At 45.9% G+C, this 19,359-nt stretch overlaps 1 protein-coding gene across 1 annotated transcript; it reads right to left on the bottom strand.

The window, feature by feature from the left end:
- Positions 1 to 1,768: 1,768 nt before the first annotated feature.
- Positions 1,769 to 16,361, bottom strand: USP39 (ubiquitin specific peptidase 39). Its single transcript, XM_081017432.1, has 13 exons — positions 16,132 to 16,361; positions 13,077 to 13,146; positions 12,509 to 12,603; positions 11,273 to 11,409; positions 10,768 to 10,920; positions 9,331 to 9,556; positions 8,294 to 8,371; positions 7,098 to 7,165; positions 5,871 to 6,059; positions 4,995 to 5,137; positions 2,912 to 3,047; positions 2,648 to 2,734; positions 1,769 to 2,247 (listed from the first exon to the last, which is right to left on the bottom strand). The coding sequence occupies exons 1-13, from the start codon at positions 16,328 to 16,330 to the stop codon at positions 2,197 to 2,199; spliced, it is 1,632 nt and encodes a 543-aa protein (XP_080873558.1). The 5' UTR covers positions 16,331 to 16,361; the 3' UTR covers positions 1,769 to 2,196.
- Between the last annotated feature and the right edge of the window lie 2,998 nt (positions 16,362 to 19,359).

Here is a 19,359-nt window from a genome sequence, read left to right as displayed (position 1 = left end):
GTACCACCCCAACCCACGGACCTGCAACCCTCACCAGAACAGACACATGAACCTCCTACCCAAAGAGCCTCCATCTTCCCTGGATCCAAACAGTTTATTGGCTCTCATTCAGTCCACCACTGCATTCAGTCATGGGTCCAGGACTTCCACAGCCTCTCCCGATTCAGATATTATGAAAGATATATCCCACCCTACCTCCCAAAAAAAGCTCCAAAAGTCCTGCTCTCAATAGATCTACAGTGGTGCCTCGCAAGACGAAATTAATTCGTTCCGCGAGTTTTGTCGTCTTGCGGTTTTTTTCGTCTTGCGAAGCACGGTGTCGGGAAAGTTTTGGAAAAGCTTCAAAAATCACCAAAGTCTTTAAAAACCTCAAAAAAGGCTACCACACCGTGTGCTATGAGTTGCTCCTCGAAGTCAAGTCGCAACTGTATTAACGGTGTTAAGAAAAAGGAAACAAACTTGCAAGACGTTTCCGTCTTGCAAAGCAAGCCCATAGGGAAAATCGTCTTGCGAAGCAGCTCAAAAAACAAAAAACCCTTTCGCCTAGCGAGTTTTTTGTCTTGCGAGGCATTGGTCTTGCGAGGTACCACTGTATGTAGATATTAAATAACATTGGGGACCAATGTGGAACTCTACAGCACTAGTGCCAGGGAGCCGAACCCCCCTCCCCATATTACTCTCAGGATTCAAGCCACACAGGTAGGAACAAAGCCACTGTAAATGGGCCTTCAATATCCATCCTGAGCAGTTGGTCCAGGAGGATACTATGGTCAAACTCTTGGTCTAATTTCATACGTGTCTGAGCATGAAGCTGTTGCAGCAAAGGGAACCAGAAGACCATGCTCCAGTTTTCAAGCATCATCAATTCAAACATTTGTTGTTAGCAATACCTCAATGAGACACAAGTTCTGAGATGCTACTTGATGGTTAGAACTCTTGTATGAAAGTTGTAACTATTAGCAAAATCAGTGTCCAAGTGAAGTGCTACTTTCCAACTTAGGTGGCTAAACTGTGGCCTGCAAGCCATAAGCGACCACCAAAGGGATTTCTGGTGATCATCAAAGTGGAAGTGTCACCTGACTGGGAAGGTGGTGAAGGGGGAGGAATGGAAGAGTGTTCATTCTCCACCTCCCATCATAATCCTGCTTCACTACATTAAGGGGAAGCTATTGTGGCAAGGGACGCGGGTGGCGCTGTGGGTTAAACCACAGAGCCTAGGACTTGCTGATCGAAAGGTCGGCGGTTCGAATCCCCGCGGCGGGGTGAGCTCCCGTCATTCGGTCCCAGCTCCTGCCCACCTAGCAGTTCGAAAACACCCCTAAGTGCAAGTAGATAAATAGGGACCACTTTCTAGCGGGAAGGTAAACGGCGTTTCCGTGTGCGGCACTGGCGCTGGCTCGCCAGATGCAGCTTGTCACGCTGGCCACGTGACCCGGAAGTGTCTTCAGAAAGCGCCGGCTCCCGGCCTCTTGAGCGAGATGAGCGTGCAACCCTAGAGTCGGTCACGTCTGGCCCTGACGGGCAGGGGTACCTTTACCTTTATTGTGGCAAAGGAGGGAAGGGGTGGAAATTAATAACAACTACAGAGAGTGGACATGGCCTAGGGATGTCATTGATGCAAATGAAGTTAATAAGAGGACATGGCCCCTTTCACCCTTCAGCCACACTCACTTTAGCCATCACTGCACTTGCTCATCACGTGACCATTTCTGCTGAATGCTAGTCCAGTTTTCAGCAAAAGTTTGCTCTGGAGAAAAGACATACCATATTAGAAAACCAAGTATACACATTTAATGCACACAGGACTCAGAAGTAGTAGCCTTGAACAAAACACAAGGGAAAGGCCTTCTCCTGTCGCTCCCTGAAATTGATTTCAGCACTAGGTAGACTTGCTGGACAGTGAAATGGGATGCAGAGTTAGCTGTGCCCAAAGAAGTCGAGAAAATACACTCTTGCCCTGTCTTCTTGCTAGTTCTTCTCCAATGAGAACATAGCCAGGACTGAGCTGCCAAGTGGCACCAAGGAGTCCATTCCCTGCTGGGCTGCTTAATGAACAGAGCCAGGAACAGAAAGAGAGAGGCTTCTAAAAGACAACACCAGCTTGACTGACCGAACACCAAACACCAGTCTCCATTTCACAGTAGAGGTGATGCTGTGATTGCATCTGCATCCTTCTGGCGCTCTCCGTTTCCCTTTTCAAGCCCCTTGCTGGTTGGTCTCCTCTTTGCTATCTCGTCTTTTCCAGATCTACAGAATCGAAACGCATTGTAAGCAGAGATTGCATGCAACCAAACTTTGTTGCCTACTTCAGCTGCCTGTGCAACTGCACTCAGGCTTCTTCTTATGCCACCGAAAGGAATTACTCCTGTTAGAGCCAGACTGATTCCAGCCCACTTGTTTAGGTTTTATGCTTTGCCCCCAACAGCAAAATCCGCAAAGCTTGCACACAGAGGGAGATGTCACCAGCAGGCACCTCATTGCTGCTTGTGTTGGGACCCTGCAGGGTCTTTTTGTGCTCTTGAGGGCTCCCTGGGACCTTACGGTGGCAAAAGGCACAGCAGGCGGTTTCCATGGGATTTCACTACCTAGCAAAACTAGAGCTCCCTTCAAAACCCCACCATCACCATCACCAAAACCCAGTACTAACCTGAATGTAAGCCTCAGAGAGGGTGATCATCTGGGGAAGAATGTCTGTCACCTGCAAATCTTGCAGCTCATACCACTTGCCTGTGCCCTGCAACACCAGGAAGGAAAGCCACATCAGGAGAGAGGCTAGCAAGGAGAACAACATGGCAAAAGAGTTTGCTGCTGGAACTCGGACCGAGTTAAAGCTGCATTTTGAATGCCACTTTCAAAATCTCAGGAGTCAACAAGAGCAAGTCTTACATGGTGCAATGGACCCAAGACTCACATGGTGCAATACATGTATCCGGTAGGCCCCTTCTGTTGGTTTCCCATCATGCACGATGTTTGCGATGAGATCATAGGTTGTGTTCTTATGTACAGCCTGCACTTCCTCAGACAGGTATTCCCGGAGATCTACATTCCTATAGAAGGAAGGGAGGCAAGTGAGAAACTGTAAGATACAGGAGTGCCTGCAGCCTCCCTTTTGAAAGACAGAGGCCCATACAGTTCAGAAAGTTGCTTGCCAGCCTTGAATGGTCATCCCGACATGCTCAGCCCAGAAATCCTGCTTGCTGGGCTCGAGTGGTGGTGGTGGGGCAGCCACCACTTGAGCTGCTGCAGTGCATCCTGCAAAAGTCATACTTGCATGGGAGAAGCCCACTGGAAGGGGGCTGTTGACAGCTACACACTTTGACTAGTAAGCAAGCCAAAGTGTGTGGACCCCTGCCAAATAGAGCGCCTTCTGCTTCAGGTCTGATAGCCTGGTTCAAGGTTTGCAACATTCAAGGGTTAGTAACAAATAAATAGGTTTGTATGCTGAAAGAAACAGGAAACAGAGAGAAGGTACAACCTCCTTTACTTGACAGTTTCAAGAGCCAGTGTCCAATTATTTGAATGCCAGCATGGGATGGGTCACAATTGTGAGAACCAGGAGACTAACAAAAGTGAAATGCGGGAAAGGCTCACTCCTGCTGAGACCCTGCTCAGAATGCTGTAGGCGATACTCAGAAGTGTACAGTAAGAGGCAGAGTCTGTGCCACGAGCTACGTACAATCACACATAGAGCCATTGCCATAAACTAGTTTTAAAGAAGGGGCTAAGAGGGTGATATACAGGCTGCTCTCTCCCACCCCAAGTGGGCTGCCAGCGAGTGGTTTCCACTGTCACTACTTTCAGCAAATGGCTCTCTGGCCTTTGAATTAATAGGCAGCTGCAGAAAAGAGAAAAACAAGCTATTAACTTGGTGGTAGTAATGGTGGTTCCTGACAGTAATGCCCCCCACTGCCACTGCACTGAGAACGTCAGTGCCCCTGCCAAACAGCTTGATGAAAAGCAGCTTGATGAAAAGTGGTGTGCAAATACTTGAAATAAAAATGGAAATTAAAATCCCTGGCCTCCCCAGGTATTATTATTTATTTAGAGCATTAGTACCTCGCTCTTCAGCCCCCAAAGCTCCCAGAACAGCTTACATACAATCAAAATAAGACAGTCCCTGTCCACAGGCTTACAATCTAAAAAACATGACATACATGGCCAGCTGCTGGCACAGTTCAGGGGCAGAAGGTGCTTGATGGAGGCAGCCTCTCACACCAGAGCCAATGGAGTGAGCCCTGCTTTGCACTCAGGGGGAGGAAAGACTGCTGGGGGAAACTCTGGAGAGTCCTAGCCAGTCAGTGTGGACAATACCAAAGTAGATTGACTAATGGTCTGCCTCAATATAGAGGCCTTCCGCAATTTGATGCTGTCAGGTGTTTTCAACTACAAATCTCATCAGCCCCAGCAAGAAAGGCCATATAATGCTGGAGCTGATGATAGTTGTAGTCCAAAACACTAAGAGCACCAGGCTGGGTTAGTTTGGTATAAAGCAGGGGTAGGCAACCTAAGGCCCGGGGGCTGGATGTGGCCCAATCGCCTGCTCAATCCAGCCCAAGGACGGTCCAGGAATCAGTGTGTTTTTACATTAGTAGAATGTGTGCTTTTATTTAAAATGCATCTCTGGGGTTTTGTGGGGCATAGGAATTCGTTCATTTTTTTCTTCAAAATATAGTCCGGCCCACCACATGGTTTGAGGGACGGTGGACTGGCCCATGACTGAAAAAGGTTACTGATCCCTGGTATAAAGCAACACAATGGCAACCGGTCATTTTAAGAACTCTAAGAAAAAGTGCCTGGGTTTTCTTTTTCCCTTCTAAACCATTTTCCTTTCTGTGTTTTGTCTTTCGGATTTTAAGTCTGAGAGCAGGGACTGACTCAACACTGATATCTGCAGGCAGCTCTGGGAGCCTTTGCATCAGACAGCGCCTCAAGTTCATGAAGACAAACCAGGACACAGGTCACGGCCGCATCCCATAGAGAAAGGCAGCACCTACGTGATGGGGAAGTTGACAATGGTGGGGTTCTTCTCCACAAAGAAATTGTTTTTGGTGAACCTCTTGATGCAGAAGATGAGGTAAGGAGGCAACTTGGTGAGCTGGAAACGCTTTAGGAAGTTCTCCTTATAGGTTTTATATTCCTGAAGGAGAGAAAAACAATGCTTGGAAACATACTTTTCTCAGGGAATCTTGCACTGTGCTGAACTCTGTAACTTTGGGATCTCTTTTCAACTAGCATGATTGCCCTGCATCTACCCAAAGCACCACTTTTAAGTCAGAGAAAAGTAAACCATGTTTAGGCACAGAACTAGAACACTGGGCTTCCCTTGATAATCCCCGCTTGGCCCAGGGCACTGAAGCCCACCTTCCCCACCCTGGACATCCCCTCCCAATGCTTTGGACTACGACTCCATCAACCCCAGGCACTACAGCCGTGCTCCATTCTTATAGCTGTACAAAATATATGGAGGGTACATGGCTGGCAAAGTCTGCCCCAAGTGAGCCCTTCCCCCAAATGGGAATCCAAATCTCAAGAGTACTCTCACCAAAAACTTCAACATTCCCTTTTTGTGGGATCTTTCTTGGGATTGTTCTAATAAAAGTCAGCTTGTTCCTCCCTTCTGCACCCCAGTGCCCCTTGTTTCCCTTGTTATTTTACTGATTGCATTTACATCCTACACAGTCTCGTGTTCCCCCTTTCAAGCCATGTTTTTCTCCACTGATTAATGAGAGTGTCACGATACCAACATTTGGAAGGTGTGATGCCTGAAGTCAGCACCACGGACCTCTCAATCTGGATTGTGGCTTCCAGCTCCAATCCTCCTTGGTGGGGGATGTGGGTGTGGAAGCAGAGAGGGGGGAATGTATAGTTACCTTCTCTGTAATTCCGTTGAACTTGGCCAGGATGTTGAAAAGCGGTACTTGGGGAATGATGAGTTGCTCCTTCTCATCCTTGTACAGGGGAGCCGTGGGGAGGTCCAGGGTTAGATACATGAAAGTGGATTCCACCATTTTCTCCTGGTATTCGTCATTCTGGAGCAGCTGCTCCTTCTCCTCTGCTGGCTGAGAGAGGGAGACACAGAGAATGAGAAAAACAAAGCAGGTGGTGCAGAAGAAAAAGACTTGTGGCAGACACAGCTTGGATGCAAGGCTCCAGTAAGAAAATTGTGAGGAACCTTCAGGCCACCAGACTTTGATATATACAGAAGTGTTTACTGACTGCCTACAATGGTGTTTCCCAAACCTTTTCAGGACCCCACCCCCTTAGTTCCATAAACTCATCCCCTAGCGTACCCTATCCTATTAAAAGCATTATTCAGAATAGTAGTTTGCACAACCCACTAAGAAAGATTATAACACAATTCAAAACAGTGGCAACTAATTGCACATTTATTAAAAATTGAGTTAAACCTATTTAATTTAATCAACTCAACACAACTGATGACCTTGATCCAGTGATACCAGCTATTCAAAGTCTGATAGCCATCTATACCTCCAGCACCTCCATGTAGCCTCCTCATTATTTATTCTTCATTAGATTTGTATACCCGTAAAACTCAGGGCAGTTCACATAACATTACAATATAAACAAAAAATACATAATAAAAACAAAAACAAGCTGATAATCCCCCTTCCACAACACATTTAAAAGGGATGTCAATCAGCCAAAGGCCTGGGTAAAGAGGAACCTATTTGCCTGGTGCCTAAAGGTGTATAATGAAGGTGCCTCCCTAGGGAGGCCTGGGGAGAGCATTTCACAAGCAGGGAGCCACTGCAGAAAAGGCCCAGATCTCAGTGTCCAGGTAGGTTCAAAGGGAGATCCTTGAGGTCCTGCAGTCTTGAGACATTTCAGGCTCTTAGCGTCCCCCTGGTAACCCCCCTCCCCCCAGAGGATGGTATTGTCCACTTCGGAACCCACTGATCTACATCGTCAAACACAGACTTAGGACTGCTTGTGTCACTACTTAAACTCTACAACGCATTTTTCTGCAGTGATAGGCTCAACAAGCATTAGCCACCTCTCACCATCAAGGTTTTCCCGACCCCATGTGCTTTTCCCTTTCGTAATCAAGAATCTAACCCATACAATAAAGAACTTACCAGATCAGGGTGTGGCAATTTCTTGGTGAATATCCGCATGGAGCCCTGGAAAACGTCTGTCACAATGGCTACAGACATAAAGAACCAAGTAAAGGAAATTGCTTTTCATCCCTTCTTGCCCAACCTCCTCAAAGTTTGATATATATGCTTCTTTGTTATATTAATTATTCTAATAGTTTATGTTCCATTTTCTTCTGTTTGCCATTAGTTGCTTTGCAGTTCTCTCAGGAAGGAAAAGGGGGATAAAAGCAATGAATGCAATGAAAAAGACAGTAAAGGTTAATGCCAGCCCTTCCCATTTATCCCAGTTCATTAACTGGCGACCAATGGAACTGGGGTGCAAAATCAGTGTAAACATCTACTTCTTTAAGCTCAATCCTGAGAATCTGGGAAATGATCATCTGATTTGGAAGATGGTGTGTAGCCTGTCCTGGATTGGAGTTGCACTTGACACCTTGAACAGCAGGTTTCCAATTAGGGAAGGGGTACTGGATCCAGCCATATCACTAGAAGCACATATGGCCTTGGACAAAGGAAGACCCTTCCTCTGGGCTTACGTTCATCAGGTATGGTTTCTACTAGTCAGAGGTAACCTAGCCACAATTACTGCATGATATTGTCCTACTTGGACTATTGCAAAGCACAGCTTGTTGGACTGCCCTTGAAGACCGTCTGGAAGCTACAGCTAGTACCTGAACTTCTGTACACTGCAGTAACTGAGACAGAGCAGATGCCATGCATCTTGGCAGTCTTCAATCAGCTTCATAGTCTGTTTCTAACCCCAATTCAAGGTGCTGGCTTTAATTTCAAAGCTCTCAATGCTTTAAGACCAGGATACCTCAATAACTTGATCTTTCCATGTAAACTTTCTTTGTAGTAAGACACTCAGGGACCCTTCCACTGGTCCCACCTGTGGTAAGGTGTAAACAGATTGTCCTTTTCGGTTGTTGCACCCACCTCTGGAACTCACTCCCAAGGGAAGCTTACTTGACAGTCCCTTTGCTCAGGTGAATACTTAAAAAATAAAAAAAATCACCCAGGTCGTTTAGTTTTGACTGCCTGATTTCAAATGGCCACCTGTACTACTCCATACATCTTTAACGATGTTGTATCTTTTCCTGCATTTTGAGTGGCTGTACGTATATCTGAAACACAGCACACGGGTTATTGCAGGGGTCTCAACCTCTTTTACTTACTCTTTTTCTTCTTCTTTGTCCCCCCAAGAGCAGAATGCAAGGCATTCAGGAACCAGGATAGAAAGTCAACCCCATCACCTGCAACGAGGGAAAAGGTAGAGATGAAGAGCATGAAAAAGTGACAACTTCTAAAGGTAGTTCGAGGTAGAGCAGGGCTATAAGCCTAGCACACTGCTGGGCACAAGGACTCTCACCTCTTCAGCACCTTCCGTAACCAGATCTTTTGGACTACAACTCCCATCAGCCCCAGCCAGCAAATGGAAGGCACTGAGGCAGGGAAGTCTGCTCTACAGTTAAAAGCCAACCTCCTTCCTATGAGGTGGGCAATCATGAGCTTCAGTCCTAGCAAAAGAAGGGGCCAAGGCGCTCAGCATTTACAGGTCCTCCCCCTCTTGTTATTTATTTACACTCCGGCTCTTCTCCAGAGGCATCTAACCATGCAAGAAGAGGAAGGAAATACTGAGTGGGATAGAGAAAGGGCCTGGGGAACAGAGGGGTGAAAAGTAGGTTGACAAAGTGGAGCAACAGCTGAGTTGAGCTGAAGGTGGAAAAGGCAGACAATGGTTTGGAGAAAACCACTAGAGCTATGAACAGAGGTCATAGAAGGAGGGTTCAGAATGTGGGGAGGGCAAATAATGAGAAATGCTTATCAGGTACTGTGCAACTTCCTTGGAGGAAGAGGAAGATGAAATCCATTAAAATAAATAAAACCCTTTAGAGAGTTGCCTGCCACTACAGTGGTACTTCTGGTTAAGAACTTAATTCGTTCTGGAGGTCTGTTCTTAACCTGAGGTACCACTTTAGCTAATGGGGCCTCCCCCTGCCACCGCACCGTGATTTCTGTTCTCATCCTGAAGCAAATTTCTTAACCTGAGGTACTATTTCTGGGTTAGAAGAGTCTGTAACCTGAAGTGTCTGTAACCCGAGGTACCACTGTATTTAAGAGTAGCTACATCTGATAAAGGTGGCCACCGCAGCGTTCCTCTAATCTCTTAGTACCAGCAGAACACAATAAGCCCCCCCCCCCCATGTCCCACCTTGCTTGGTGATCTGGAAGTTCTTCTTGCTGCAGAGAACCACAGCCTGCAGCATTTCATGGGGAGAGACGTGAGCTTTGAAATTTCGAGGATTCCATAGTTTCCTCATGAGCTCTCCAAACCTCTGAACCAGCAGAAACATGATGTCTCCTGGAGGGCGCTTGATATTCTTGTAGTTCTCCTCTTCCAAAAAATAATTCCGCAGTGGTGGGACATTAGACAGGGCCTAGGCACGGAGAGGTTAAAGATCAGGGACAAAATACTCCACTTATGTCAAAGTACAGCCTCTCCCACCACAAAAACTTATCAGGTTAAAAATCTAACATTTTGTAACCCACTCAGTTAATTTAAGATACAATACAAATATCAGAGTGCCATCCCAAGTCCACCATATCACCTTGCTCCATTTAATTTTAATCATTGTGTATTCCAGTCTTCCTATGTATGATGCCCTCAAGATGTCTTGGACAACAACTCCCAACAGCCCCAGCCAGCACTGCTGTATGATGGTGGGCCGAAAGAGTGTCATGCTGACTGGGGATGATACAGGGTTATAGTCCAAAACATCTCAAAGGCTTAGGTTTGGGAAGGCTGGATTATTCCCTTTCACCCATTGTATTATTTTAATGTGTGAATTATAGGAACTCCAACATTAAATTTTGTAATCCTGCCAGGCACCAATCAGAAAATAGTAGCACTAAGTAACTGTTATGAAGGCATGAATGATGATTGCCAGGCACAAACTGAACATGCTCAGCTGGTAGTGAATGAGACTCCTCACCTCAGGGCCATGGGTTTGAGCCCTATGTAGTGCAAAAGATTCCTCATGGTCCCTTCCAACTCTATAATTCTATGCCCAAACCCAACCTGCCCATTATCTTGAATTCAGTGTCTGCATTTGAGCTGGTAGCACCAACAGGTCAGATACAAGCAAATAACATGTTCAAGTATCTGGAAGAAGATAGTCTGGGTTCACCAGGCTGTTAGACACGTAAACAACCACACAAACCATACTGCATATTCTTTGGCCTCAGCATTTTGTCTCTGACCCAGGGTCAGGTCAACAAGCAAATCCCAGCAACACAATGGAGCAAAATTCCTTTACATGGAGAAGTTTACACTGACGTTATAGTGATGAATTTCCTAGCCACTCAATGCTTCCAAGAAAAAAGGAGAGTTGTGAAAAACGATTCCATTCTCAAAAGAAAACTCATGGAACTAAAGCAGCTTTTGAAAACAGAACAGATTTCTGACAGCTGGCTAAGACTACTGTATGTACTTTCAATACTTAGAATTATAGGCTTGGAAGGGACCCCCTTCCCCGCTGACAAGGCAGAAAACCCAACTATTATAACCTTCCCTAATGTGTGGCCATCAAACCTCCCAAACCTTCAGTGAAGTATCACCCTCTTCTCCATTTCAAAGATGTCACAGTACCTGGAGAATCGCATTAGCGTAATCATTTGCTTTGATGTTGTTCAATCCCACAATGCCCGGCAGGTATGTGGTGCCATCATAGGCTCGAGAGAGTTTGGCTTGCTTATCCAAGTTGGAAATGTGTTGCTTGGTGAAGGTGGGCTTCAGGACATACTGGGGGGGGGGGGGAGAGAAGATAAACAGGACTGAATATGCTGCTGAAAATTCCGGCTTGACCTTTATGTAAAGATGAAGGTTTTTTTATAAAAAAGAATTAGTTAAGACTTAGTTCTTACTAGATTAAAACAAAGTCTACAAAAATACGTATCTCTAAAGTTCCATTCCAGACATATGTGAGACATGCTCAGGTAAAGACAACTTTCTGGGGCACAACAAAAACTGCCTCTGAAACGAGGGTTGGGGGCAGCAGAAAAAGCACACGGAAGCTCAATGTGGCAGAGTCACAATGTCTGGCAAGAGCCTACTGTTTCCACCCCCCACATCCTTCATAGGGAAGACAACATACGGTGATATCCTCAAGTGAAGAGTCAATGATTTCATAGTTGTCTGGCAGACAATAGAACTTCAAGGTGTGAAGGTTGAGGAAGACGTGATGGCTGAACTGTACACTGTGAATGTAAGCATGGGATTTCAAGCCCCGACCTGCAAAGAAGACAGGAGGCAAGCAAGAAACAAACTGTGAATAAGACAGGATTGCAGTATTGGCTTCTAGTAACGGAACTTCCCTGAGCAATCCTAAGAACTACCCATGGATATTTGTTATCTGTATTATACTGTGCTTGTGGTAGTAAAGCCACAGTGATACAATTAGCTGGTGGCAAAGAATGACCAGCTGTTTTGGGAACTAAATAACTTCAAATCCACATGGAAGGGAAAGTTTTCAGCTTGGTTAGGTTTAAAACCTCCCAAAGGTAGGCTGTGGACTTGAAAGAAGTCCAGATTTAAGGAAATTAATAGTGAGGAGGTTCAAAGGCAAGGAAGATGAAGGAAGAGAGCAGCAAGGATTCAGAAAGCGGAACCAAGCTGGTTGGGAAATGAAGCTTGAGAAAAAGGGCCGAGGCAACAAAGAACTGAGAGAAGATGCATCATGTTTAATAGGCTGGAGGACTTTGTGCAAGTGAGGGGAAAAGTGAGCACCAGCGAGCCTGGGCAATGGAAGCGTGGCTGAAGGAAATGGCCCAGGGCAGTCAATGGCCTGGACTGCAATGGATAGTTGAGACAGAGATGAAGAAGTGAAGAGGAAATGAGAAAAGTAGACCTATTTGTAGAGGGGCAGCCAAAGGAGGTTTGGAAGGCTGGGGATTATGCACCAGAGAGGCACAGAGTTGCTAGGACTGACATCTAGACCCTGATGGGACTGTTGCCACCTCTGACTTCCGTTGCCACTGCAGCACTGTGATCAGCCAACTTGAAGGACCAACCAAGGGTAGATTAAAGCCTGCATTTCAAATGCTGATTTCAGCAGATCAATTTATTCCATGACTGCAGGCTTCCAGCAGTATAGTAAAAAGATTATAATAGATCACCATCACCCCAGCTTCATTTGTGAGATCTCTTTGATCATAAGAGCCACATTAGCAGTAACGTCATGCAAGGCATGGATCACAAAGTCTTTATTTCACATTACAACTATTCCTGCTAGTTTGGTCCCAGGTTCATTTGCCACAGAGGTAGTGTAGTCGCACTGAACTGGTATTCTGTCTGTAAAGGAAGCATATAATGCCAAAGCATACTTACTTACCCTGAAAATATTTCCCACACACCAAACAAGCATAAACGTTGATATGGGAGAGCGAGATTGAACACAGCTTCTCAAAGTCAAAGTCGAGAACGCTCCTACAGTGGCAGAACATTGGTAAATTAATCCCACCAGACAGATACCCCAATCAAACACTATTCAACTTAATCCAGGAGGAAGCCAGCATGGTCCACATGACACTACACAAAAAAACCTGGACTATAAAGGTACTGCTCAGCTGTAGAGTTTGGAGGTTTTTCTTGTGGACAAAAAGCCACCTTTGCTTTGTATAAACATACAATGCACTAAAGTGTTTCTGTACAATGGTGTACAAAACCCATAACAACCTCAATTTAGATCCAATAAGTAAATATTACATATATTTCAGTAAGTCTTGTTTAGTTTACTAATTGTTCCCCATAGTTTGAACATTTAAAGAAATTCTACATCTTTGATAAAGTTGCAAACTGTCTATTTGAATTTTTCACCACCACCAACATGGTTTTAAATCTCTGCATGTGCATTGCTACAATATATACTGCTCCCTGCTTTGCTTCATCTCGGTACTGACTTGTTTATGGTGTCCAAGTATGGGCAGTGCCTGCTCCGTCGGTCCTCTGGGTCGAATCGACCATATTTCACTGAAAGAGAGGACCAAACAAGAAACATGCTATACTGACATTCTTATAGATATATGTATAGATATAGAGATACACACACACACACACACACACACTCTTAAATTTAAATGAATATATATATGAGATATGCTGGAGTCTTTAGCATGAAAGAATAAAAAGCATACAGAAGTAGTTTTAAAATATGCAGTAATTTGAACTACTGTAAATTGAACTTGTCCTTGGCCAAATAATTATTTGTATTGATTAGCTTCCTTGGTTACTCTTTTCAGCAGCAAAGTGACACAGAAGAAACAAACAGCAGAATAAAAACACACCACAGCAACAGACAACCAGTGTATTAGAATCCCCTGTGCAAATTTATCTAAGATAGCACAAAAGGGGCTTTAGACCTTTATTCATGCAATTTAACCCCTTACAGTGGGATAAAGATGCACTTTCAATAATTGTCAATAAGCATCCTAATACTGGATACATGATCACAGTAGTGTGTGTTTAAGACAGCAACTATCTAAGAATGAAAGCATCAACCACTTCAATTGTTGTCATTAACCCTTGTGCCAAGTATTGATCATTAGCTTGGCTTTAACCAGATGAAGAGCCTGACATACAGGTGAAACTTGAAGAATTAGAATATTGTGGAAAAGTTCATTTATTTCAGTAATTCAACTTAAAGGGGAAACTAATATATGATAGACTCATGACATGCAAAGCGAGAGATGTCAAGCCTTTATTTGTTATAATTGTGATGATTATGGTGTACAGCTGATGAAAACCCCAAATTAACAATCTCACAAAATTAGAATATTAAATGAAATCAGCAAAACAAGGATTGCAAATAGAGCAATATTGGACCTCTGAGAAGTAGAAGCATGCATATGTACTCAGTACTTGGTTTGGGCCCCTTTTGCATCAATTACTGCCTCAATGCGGCGTGGCATGGATGCTCTCAACCTGTGGCACTGCTGAGGTGTTATGGAAGACCAGGAAGCTTCAATAGCAGCCTTCAGCTCTTCTGCATTGCTCGGTCTCATCTTGCACTTGGCAACGCCCCATAGATTCTCTATGGGGTTCAGGTCAGGCGAGTTTGCTGGCCATTCAAGCACAGCAATCCCATGGGCACTGAACCAGGTTTTGGTATTTTGGCAGTGTGGGCAGGTGCTAAAGTCCTGCTGGAAAATGAAGTCAGCATCCCCATAAAGCTCGTCTGTGGAAGGAAGCATGAAGTGCTCCAAAATCTCCTGGTATACGGCTGCGTTGACCCTGGACTTAATGAAGCACAGTGGACCAATACCAGCTGATGACATGGCTCCCCAAATCAACACAGACTGTGGGAACTTCACACTGGACTTCAAGCATCTGGCATTGTGTGCCTCCCCATTCTTCCTCCAGACTCTGGGTCCTTGGTTTCCAAATGAGATGCAAAAGTTGCTCTCATCAGAAAAGAGGACTTGGGACCACTGAGCAACAAACCAGTTCTTTTTATCTTTAGCCCAGGTAAGACGCTTCTGACGTTGTTTCTTGTTCAGGAGCGGCTTGACAAGAGGAATATGACATTTGAAGCCCATCTCCAGGATCCATCTGTGTGTGGTGGCTCTTGGTGCACTAACTCCAGCCTCAGTCCACTCCTTGTGAAAGTCCCCAACATGTTTGAATACTCTTTTCCTGTCAATCCTCTCCAGGCCGCGGTCATCCCTGCTGCTTGTGCACCGTTTTCGTCCACACTTTTCCCTTCCGCGTAACTTTCCATTAATGTGCTTTGATACAGCACCTTGGGAACATCCAACCTCTTCTGCAATTATCCTTTGAGGCTTTCCCTCCTTATGGAGGGTCTCAATGATGGCTTTCTGCACAACTGTCAGGTCAGCAGCCTTCCCCATGACTGTGCTTCCTACTGAACCCATTGCAGGTGTTATGGATTGAATAGCTACTGCACCTTTTCACAATATTCTAATTTTATGGGATTGTTAATTTGGGGTTTTCATCAGCTGTACACCATAATCATCACAATTATAACAAATAAAGGCTTGACATATCTTGCTTTGCATGTCATGAGTCTATCTCATATATTAGTTTCACCTTTTAAGTTGAATTACTGAAATAAATGAACTTTTCCACGATATTCTAATTTTTCGACTTTCACTTAAAGATTCTATCTGTCCACACTACTAATAAAGAGTTGTGTAGAATTCAAAAGCATGCATAGTGTTTCATCAACTGGGACTCTTGACAAGCTAAATAATTTAAAAACAAAATACAAACTAACTCCACACAGGGGTCACGTAAAGGAGTAATGGCAGCAAAACAACTCATATTGACTAAGTGGCAACTTATGAAATACCCAAAGACTTGATATTTACAGACATGGCATCAGCATGGACTGACATTTTTAATTTATGAGCCGTTTACAAACTCTATTGTATTGAGCCACACAGTCAGCCAGAACTATGTGCAACTACCGTACTACTGCTTCTATGTTACCAAAAGAGTGGCTAGGTTGCAGGGAGAGATCATAACTCAAACAGAGACAATTCGATCTCTACCTAATCTGGAAAAGACCCCTGCGTGGAACCCTGGAGAGCTGCTAGATTCCTTCTAGGCCAGCGCACTATTTCCAGCTGCAGCTGGACAACCAAAAAGGCAGCTCACAAGCAGAGCGAAAATGCCTTCTGCCCTTAAACGTCCACTACTCTGAAGTAAAGCGCATCTGTGCAGCGAGGCTCCAGATACCAGCAAGTGGTATCGGAAGCTGTCTCACACCCAGGCTACTTGCCCATCCACCTCTTCTCTGCTCAGACTGGCAGTAGCTCTCTAGAAGCAGCTCCCCTTTCCTCCGCCAAACCCTTTAAACTGGGGGGTCGAGCATGGGGCGTTCTGCAGGCAAAGCAGCAGCTCTACGGCCACCGGCGCACATCATGTGGCAGTGAGTTCCACAGGCTGGCGCGCGTTGATTGATGGACGGGCGGCTCCCCCCCCCCCCGCACCCACCGGTGGGCTCGTCGTCGTCGTCCTCCTCGTCGAGGGGCTCCTGCTTGACCCGGGGCTCCTCGTCGGCGGGCTCCCGCTTGACCCGCAGGCCCCGAGGCGCGCCGCCCTCCCCGCCCGGCTCCTGCGGGCCGCGGCTGGACAGCGAGCTCCGCACCGACGGCGGGCGGGAATCCCGCTCCCGCTTCACCCGCCCGGACATCGCCGCGGAAGCGCGACCTTCGCAGGCGCACGCGCAGAGGAGCCTCCGGCGCGCCGTTGTTGTCGTCACGTGGAGGGTAACGGTCGCGTCTACGTCTTACGTGCGTCACTTCAGAGAGCGTCCGCAACGCGCGTCGCCCTTCATTTGCGCATGCGCATTCATTTGCCCTTTCCTGTAGCTTCTGTCGACTGCTGCGCAGGCGCATCGGAAGCGCGTTTGCTCAGGCTTGAGTCAGCCTTGCTCCGGAGTGCGATGGGCGCCTACATCTGCTGTTGCAGAAGGCCAGCAGCAATTTGCAGTGCATCGTGGGCTGCATTACCCGGTGCTTTTTCTTTCTTTCTTATTTATTTATTTTATTCATAAAAATATTTTATTTTTTGCTCAACAAAGCATTTAATATTCATAATATTTATGAATATTCCTAATATTTATGAGTATTTAAAAAAAGATATCCAAGCGGTGGCCTTTCCCCAGCTGGTGCCCCGCAGAAGTTTTTGGCGGAGGCTGGCTGCCTCAGACAAGTGGCCAGGAGCACAGCCTCTTAGAATTCGCCTTGTTACGGTAAAATCTGGGTGCGGGGCTACTCTGCCACCCAGCTCGTCGGACTAAGTCCGCAGGTCCCTGCGGAAGAAAATGAGCTCAGCCGGAGACTGGAGCAAACTGCAGAAGATCCAAGTTTATTGCGCAACAGGTTCAAGACGAGATTGAACCCCGAGAAAGGGGTGACATGAGTTTTTGAAACTTCCCTCCATGTCCCAGAATACAGTGCAAAATACATCATAGTTACATCATGAATACATTAGAGAGAGGTTGGGTTACACAGATTACATCATGAATATTTTAAGGAGAGGTTGGGTTACACAGATTAACATATGGAGGAGGGAGGGGGAATATGCAGAGCTGGAGATATGCGCTGATAAGCGCTTCCTGAGTACCGGTGATGAGAAGACAATAGTCCAAGTATGTAAAGTCTGCCACCTGGAAACGATGCCTTATGAGGAACGGCTAAGGGAGCTGGGCATGTTTAGCCTGGAGAAGAGGAGGTTAAGGGGTGATATGATAGCCATGTTCAACTATATAAAAGGATGTCACATAGAGGAGGGAGAAAGGTTGTTTTCTGCTGCTCCAGAGAAGCGGACACGGAGCAATGGATCCAAACTACAAGAAAGAAGATTCCACCTAAACATTAGGAAGAACTTCCTGACAGTAAGAGCTGTTCGACAGTGGAATTTGCTGCCAAGGAGTGTGGTGGAGTCTCCTTCTTTGGAGGTCTTTAAGCAGAGGCTTGACAACCATATGTCAGGAGAGCTCTGATGGTGTTTTCTGCTTGGCAGGGGGTTGGACTCGATGGCCCTTGTGGTCTCTTCCAACTCTATGATTCTATGATTCTATGACCTGGCATTGCCCGGAGGAAAGGTTGGGCAGAGTGATTTGACTGGATTAGGGTCTTCCTGAGTATGTGACTCCTCGCTCAAGGGATTATGGAGGCAGAGGAGGTGTCATGGAGTCCTGAAGAAACTGAGTCGATCGACACCAAAACCAAGGAAATCGGAGCTGCGGTTGATTTTATACGAATTTTAGAAGTTTTTAGTCCGTTTCAGTCCATTCTTATATTGATAATTGAAGTCGGAAACAAAATAGATACATTGTTGCAAGATTTGACACTTTCATGGGTTCACGAGTTTCAGTTCCATTGTTCTCCCAGCGGGGAGCCGTCAGCAGCTTGTCAAGAGGTTAAATAAGGCGTGCAGGGGCTCGCTGAGCTAGCTCTGCAAGGTGAATGCACGGTTCTGATTGGATAGAACACAGCCATTGAAACGAATGGGGGATAGAGTTTGATACGGTCTACCCACGATAAAGCTGGAGCGAGAGAGAGGCTTAAGAGAAAGAGGCTTAAGAGTTTGGGCTTATTTCGCCCGTGTGGAAAAAGGGAAAGGCACTTTAATTTTGGGGCTTGGATAGGGTGTGGTGCTTGTGCAACGGTGTGGGGGCTGAGGGGTGAGTGTAGGGCTGGGTGCCCTGTGAGGTCATCGCCTCGGACCCTCTGGTGACTGGCGGAAGGGTGAAGGAAGGCACCCCCCCTTCCGTATCAGCCTGCTCGTCTTTCAAAGCTGCATCTGATGGGAGTCTAGCAAAAGCGGAGGGATAACGCTGTCATAATAAATTAAGACTTGCAGGCGTTGCATGAAAGGCCCTTTGATGCTTTGGCTTGCAAGGCACAGCTAATGGCTACAGCGACGGAACAGGAGCTCTCGGTGCTGCAACATTTTGCTGCACTTGCACTAGTCTAGATGTCAGCTGCTTTTGTTCCAGTTGCAGCGCCTGGCGCTTTTTAGCAGTGGCTCCCAAACTATTTTCGGGCCGCCGTCCTCAACCCTTGACTCTCTAAACTCACCTCCCAGGGCCTTGCCCTGTAAAAAGCATCTTTTAGAATAGCGGTTTCCTTGCACGACCCCCTAAGGAAGATAACAGCGTGACAAAACTCAAAAACAGTCACAATTAATTGCACACATTTCTTCAATAGCCAATAAAATTATTTCGTTTAATTCGACAAAACTGATGAACTCGATCCAGGGCTACCAGCTTTTCACAGCTCGGCAGTCGTTTATACCTCCAGCGTCCCTTCACCCCTTAGCACTACCCCCCATGTGCATATCCAGGATTTGGGCGGGGGGGCGCAGGCCTTTTGTTGGGGGGGCAGAACCCCAGCTATGTATTTTTATGGATTTGGGGGGGCACCTAAATTCGCTACGCCTATGTCCCTCTCTAGGTAAACCCACCACCCGCTTTGACACCACTGCTTTAGAGGAGGCGGGAGAGGATGCGAAGTGTGGTGGGAAGTTTCAAATAAACATTTAAATATTTTGGTGTAGTGTATAGTAAGTACCAATTATTATTATTATTATTTGCACAATATGTATAGATATCTTTTGAAAATGGGAGCAAGAGCAGCAAGTGGATACTTTTGTCAATCAAGCAGCGCTAGCTGTTGTATCCAATGTATTTCTTGTTGTTGTTTAGCCGTTTAG

Source organism: Podarcis pityusensis (genome assembly GCF_964106645.2).
Source record: "Podarcis pityusensis genome assembly, chromosome: 8".
In the NCBI taxonomy this organism is placed as follows: domain Eukaryota; kingdom Metazoa; phylum Chordata; class Lepidosauria; order Squamata; family Lacertidae; genus Podarcis; species Podarcis pityusensis.
This window is presented reverse-complemented; position numbering and strand designations above follow the sequence as displayed.

Coding starts and splice junctions, on each gene's coding strand:
- USP39 (XM_081017432.1), bottom strand. CDS start 16,330: ATGTCCGGGCGGGTGAAGCGGGAGCGGGATTCCCGCCCGCCGTCGGTG. Junction 8,372..9,330: donor CTTCCAGATCACCAAGCAAG/GTGGGACATGGG, acceptor CCCTCGTTGCAG/GTGATGGGGTTGACTTTCTA. Junction 2,248..2,647: donor TCTCTGAGGCTTACATTCAG/GTTAGTACTGGG, acceptor TCGATTCTGTAG/ATCTGGAAAAGACGAGATAG.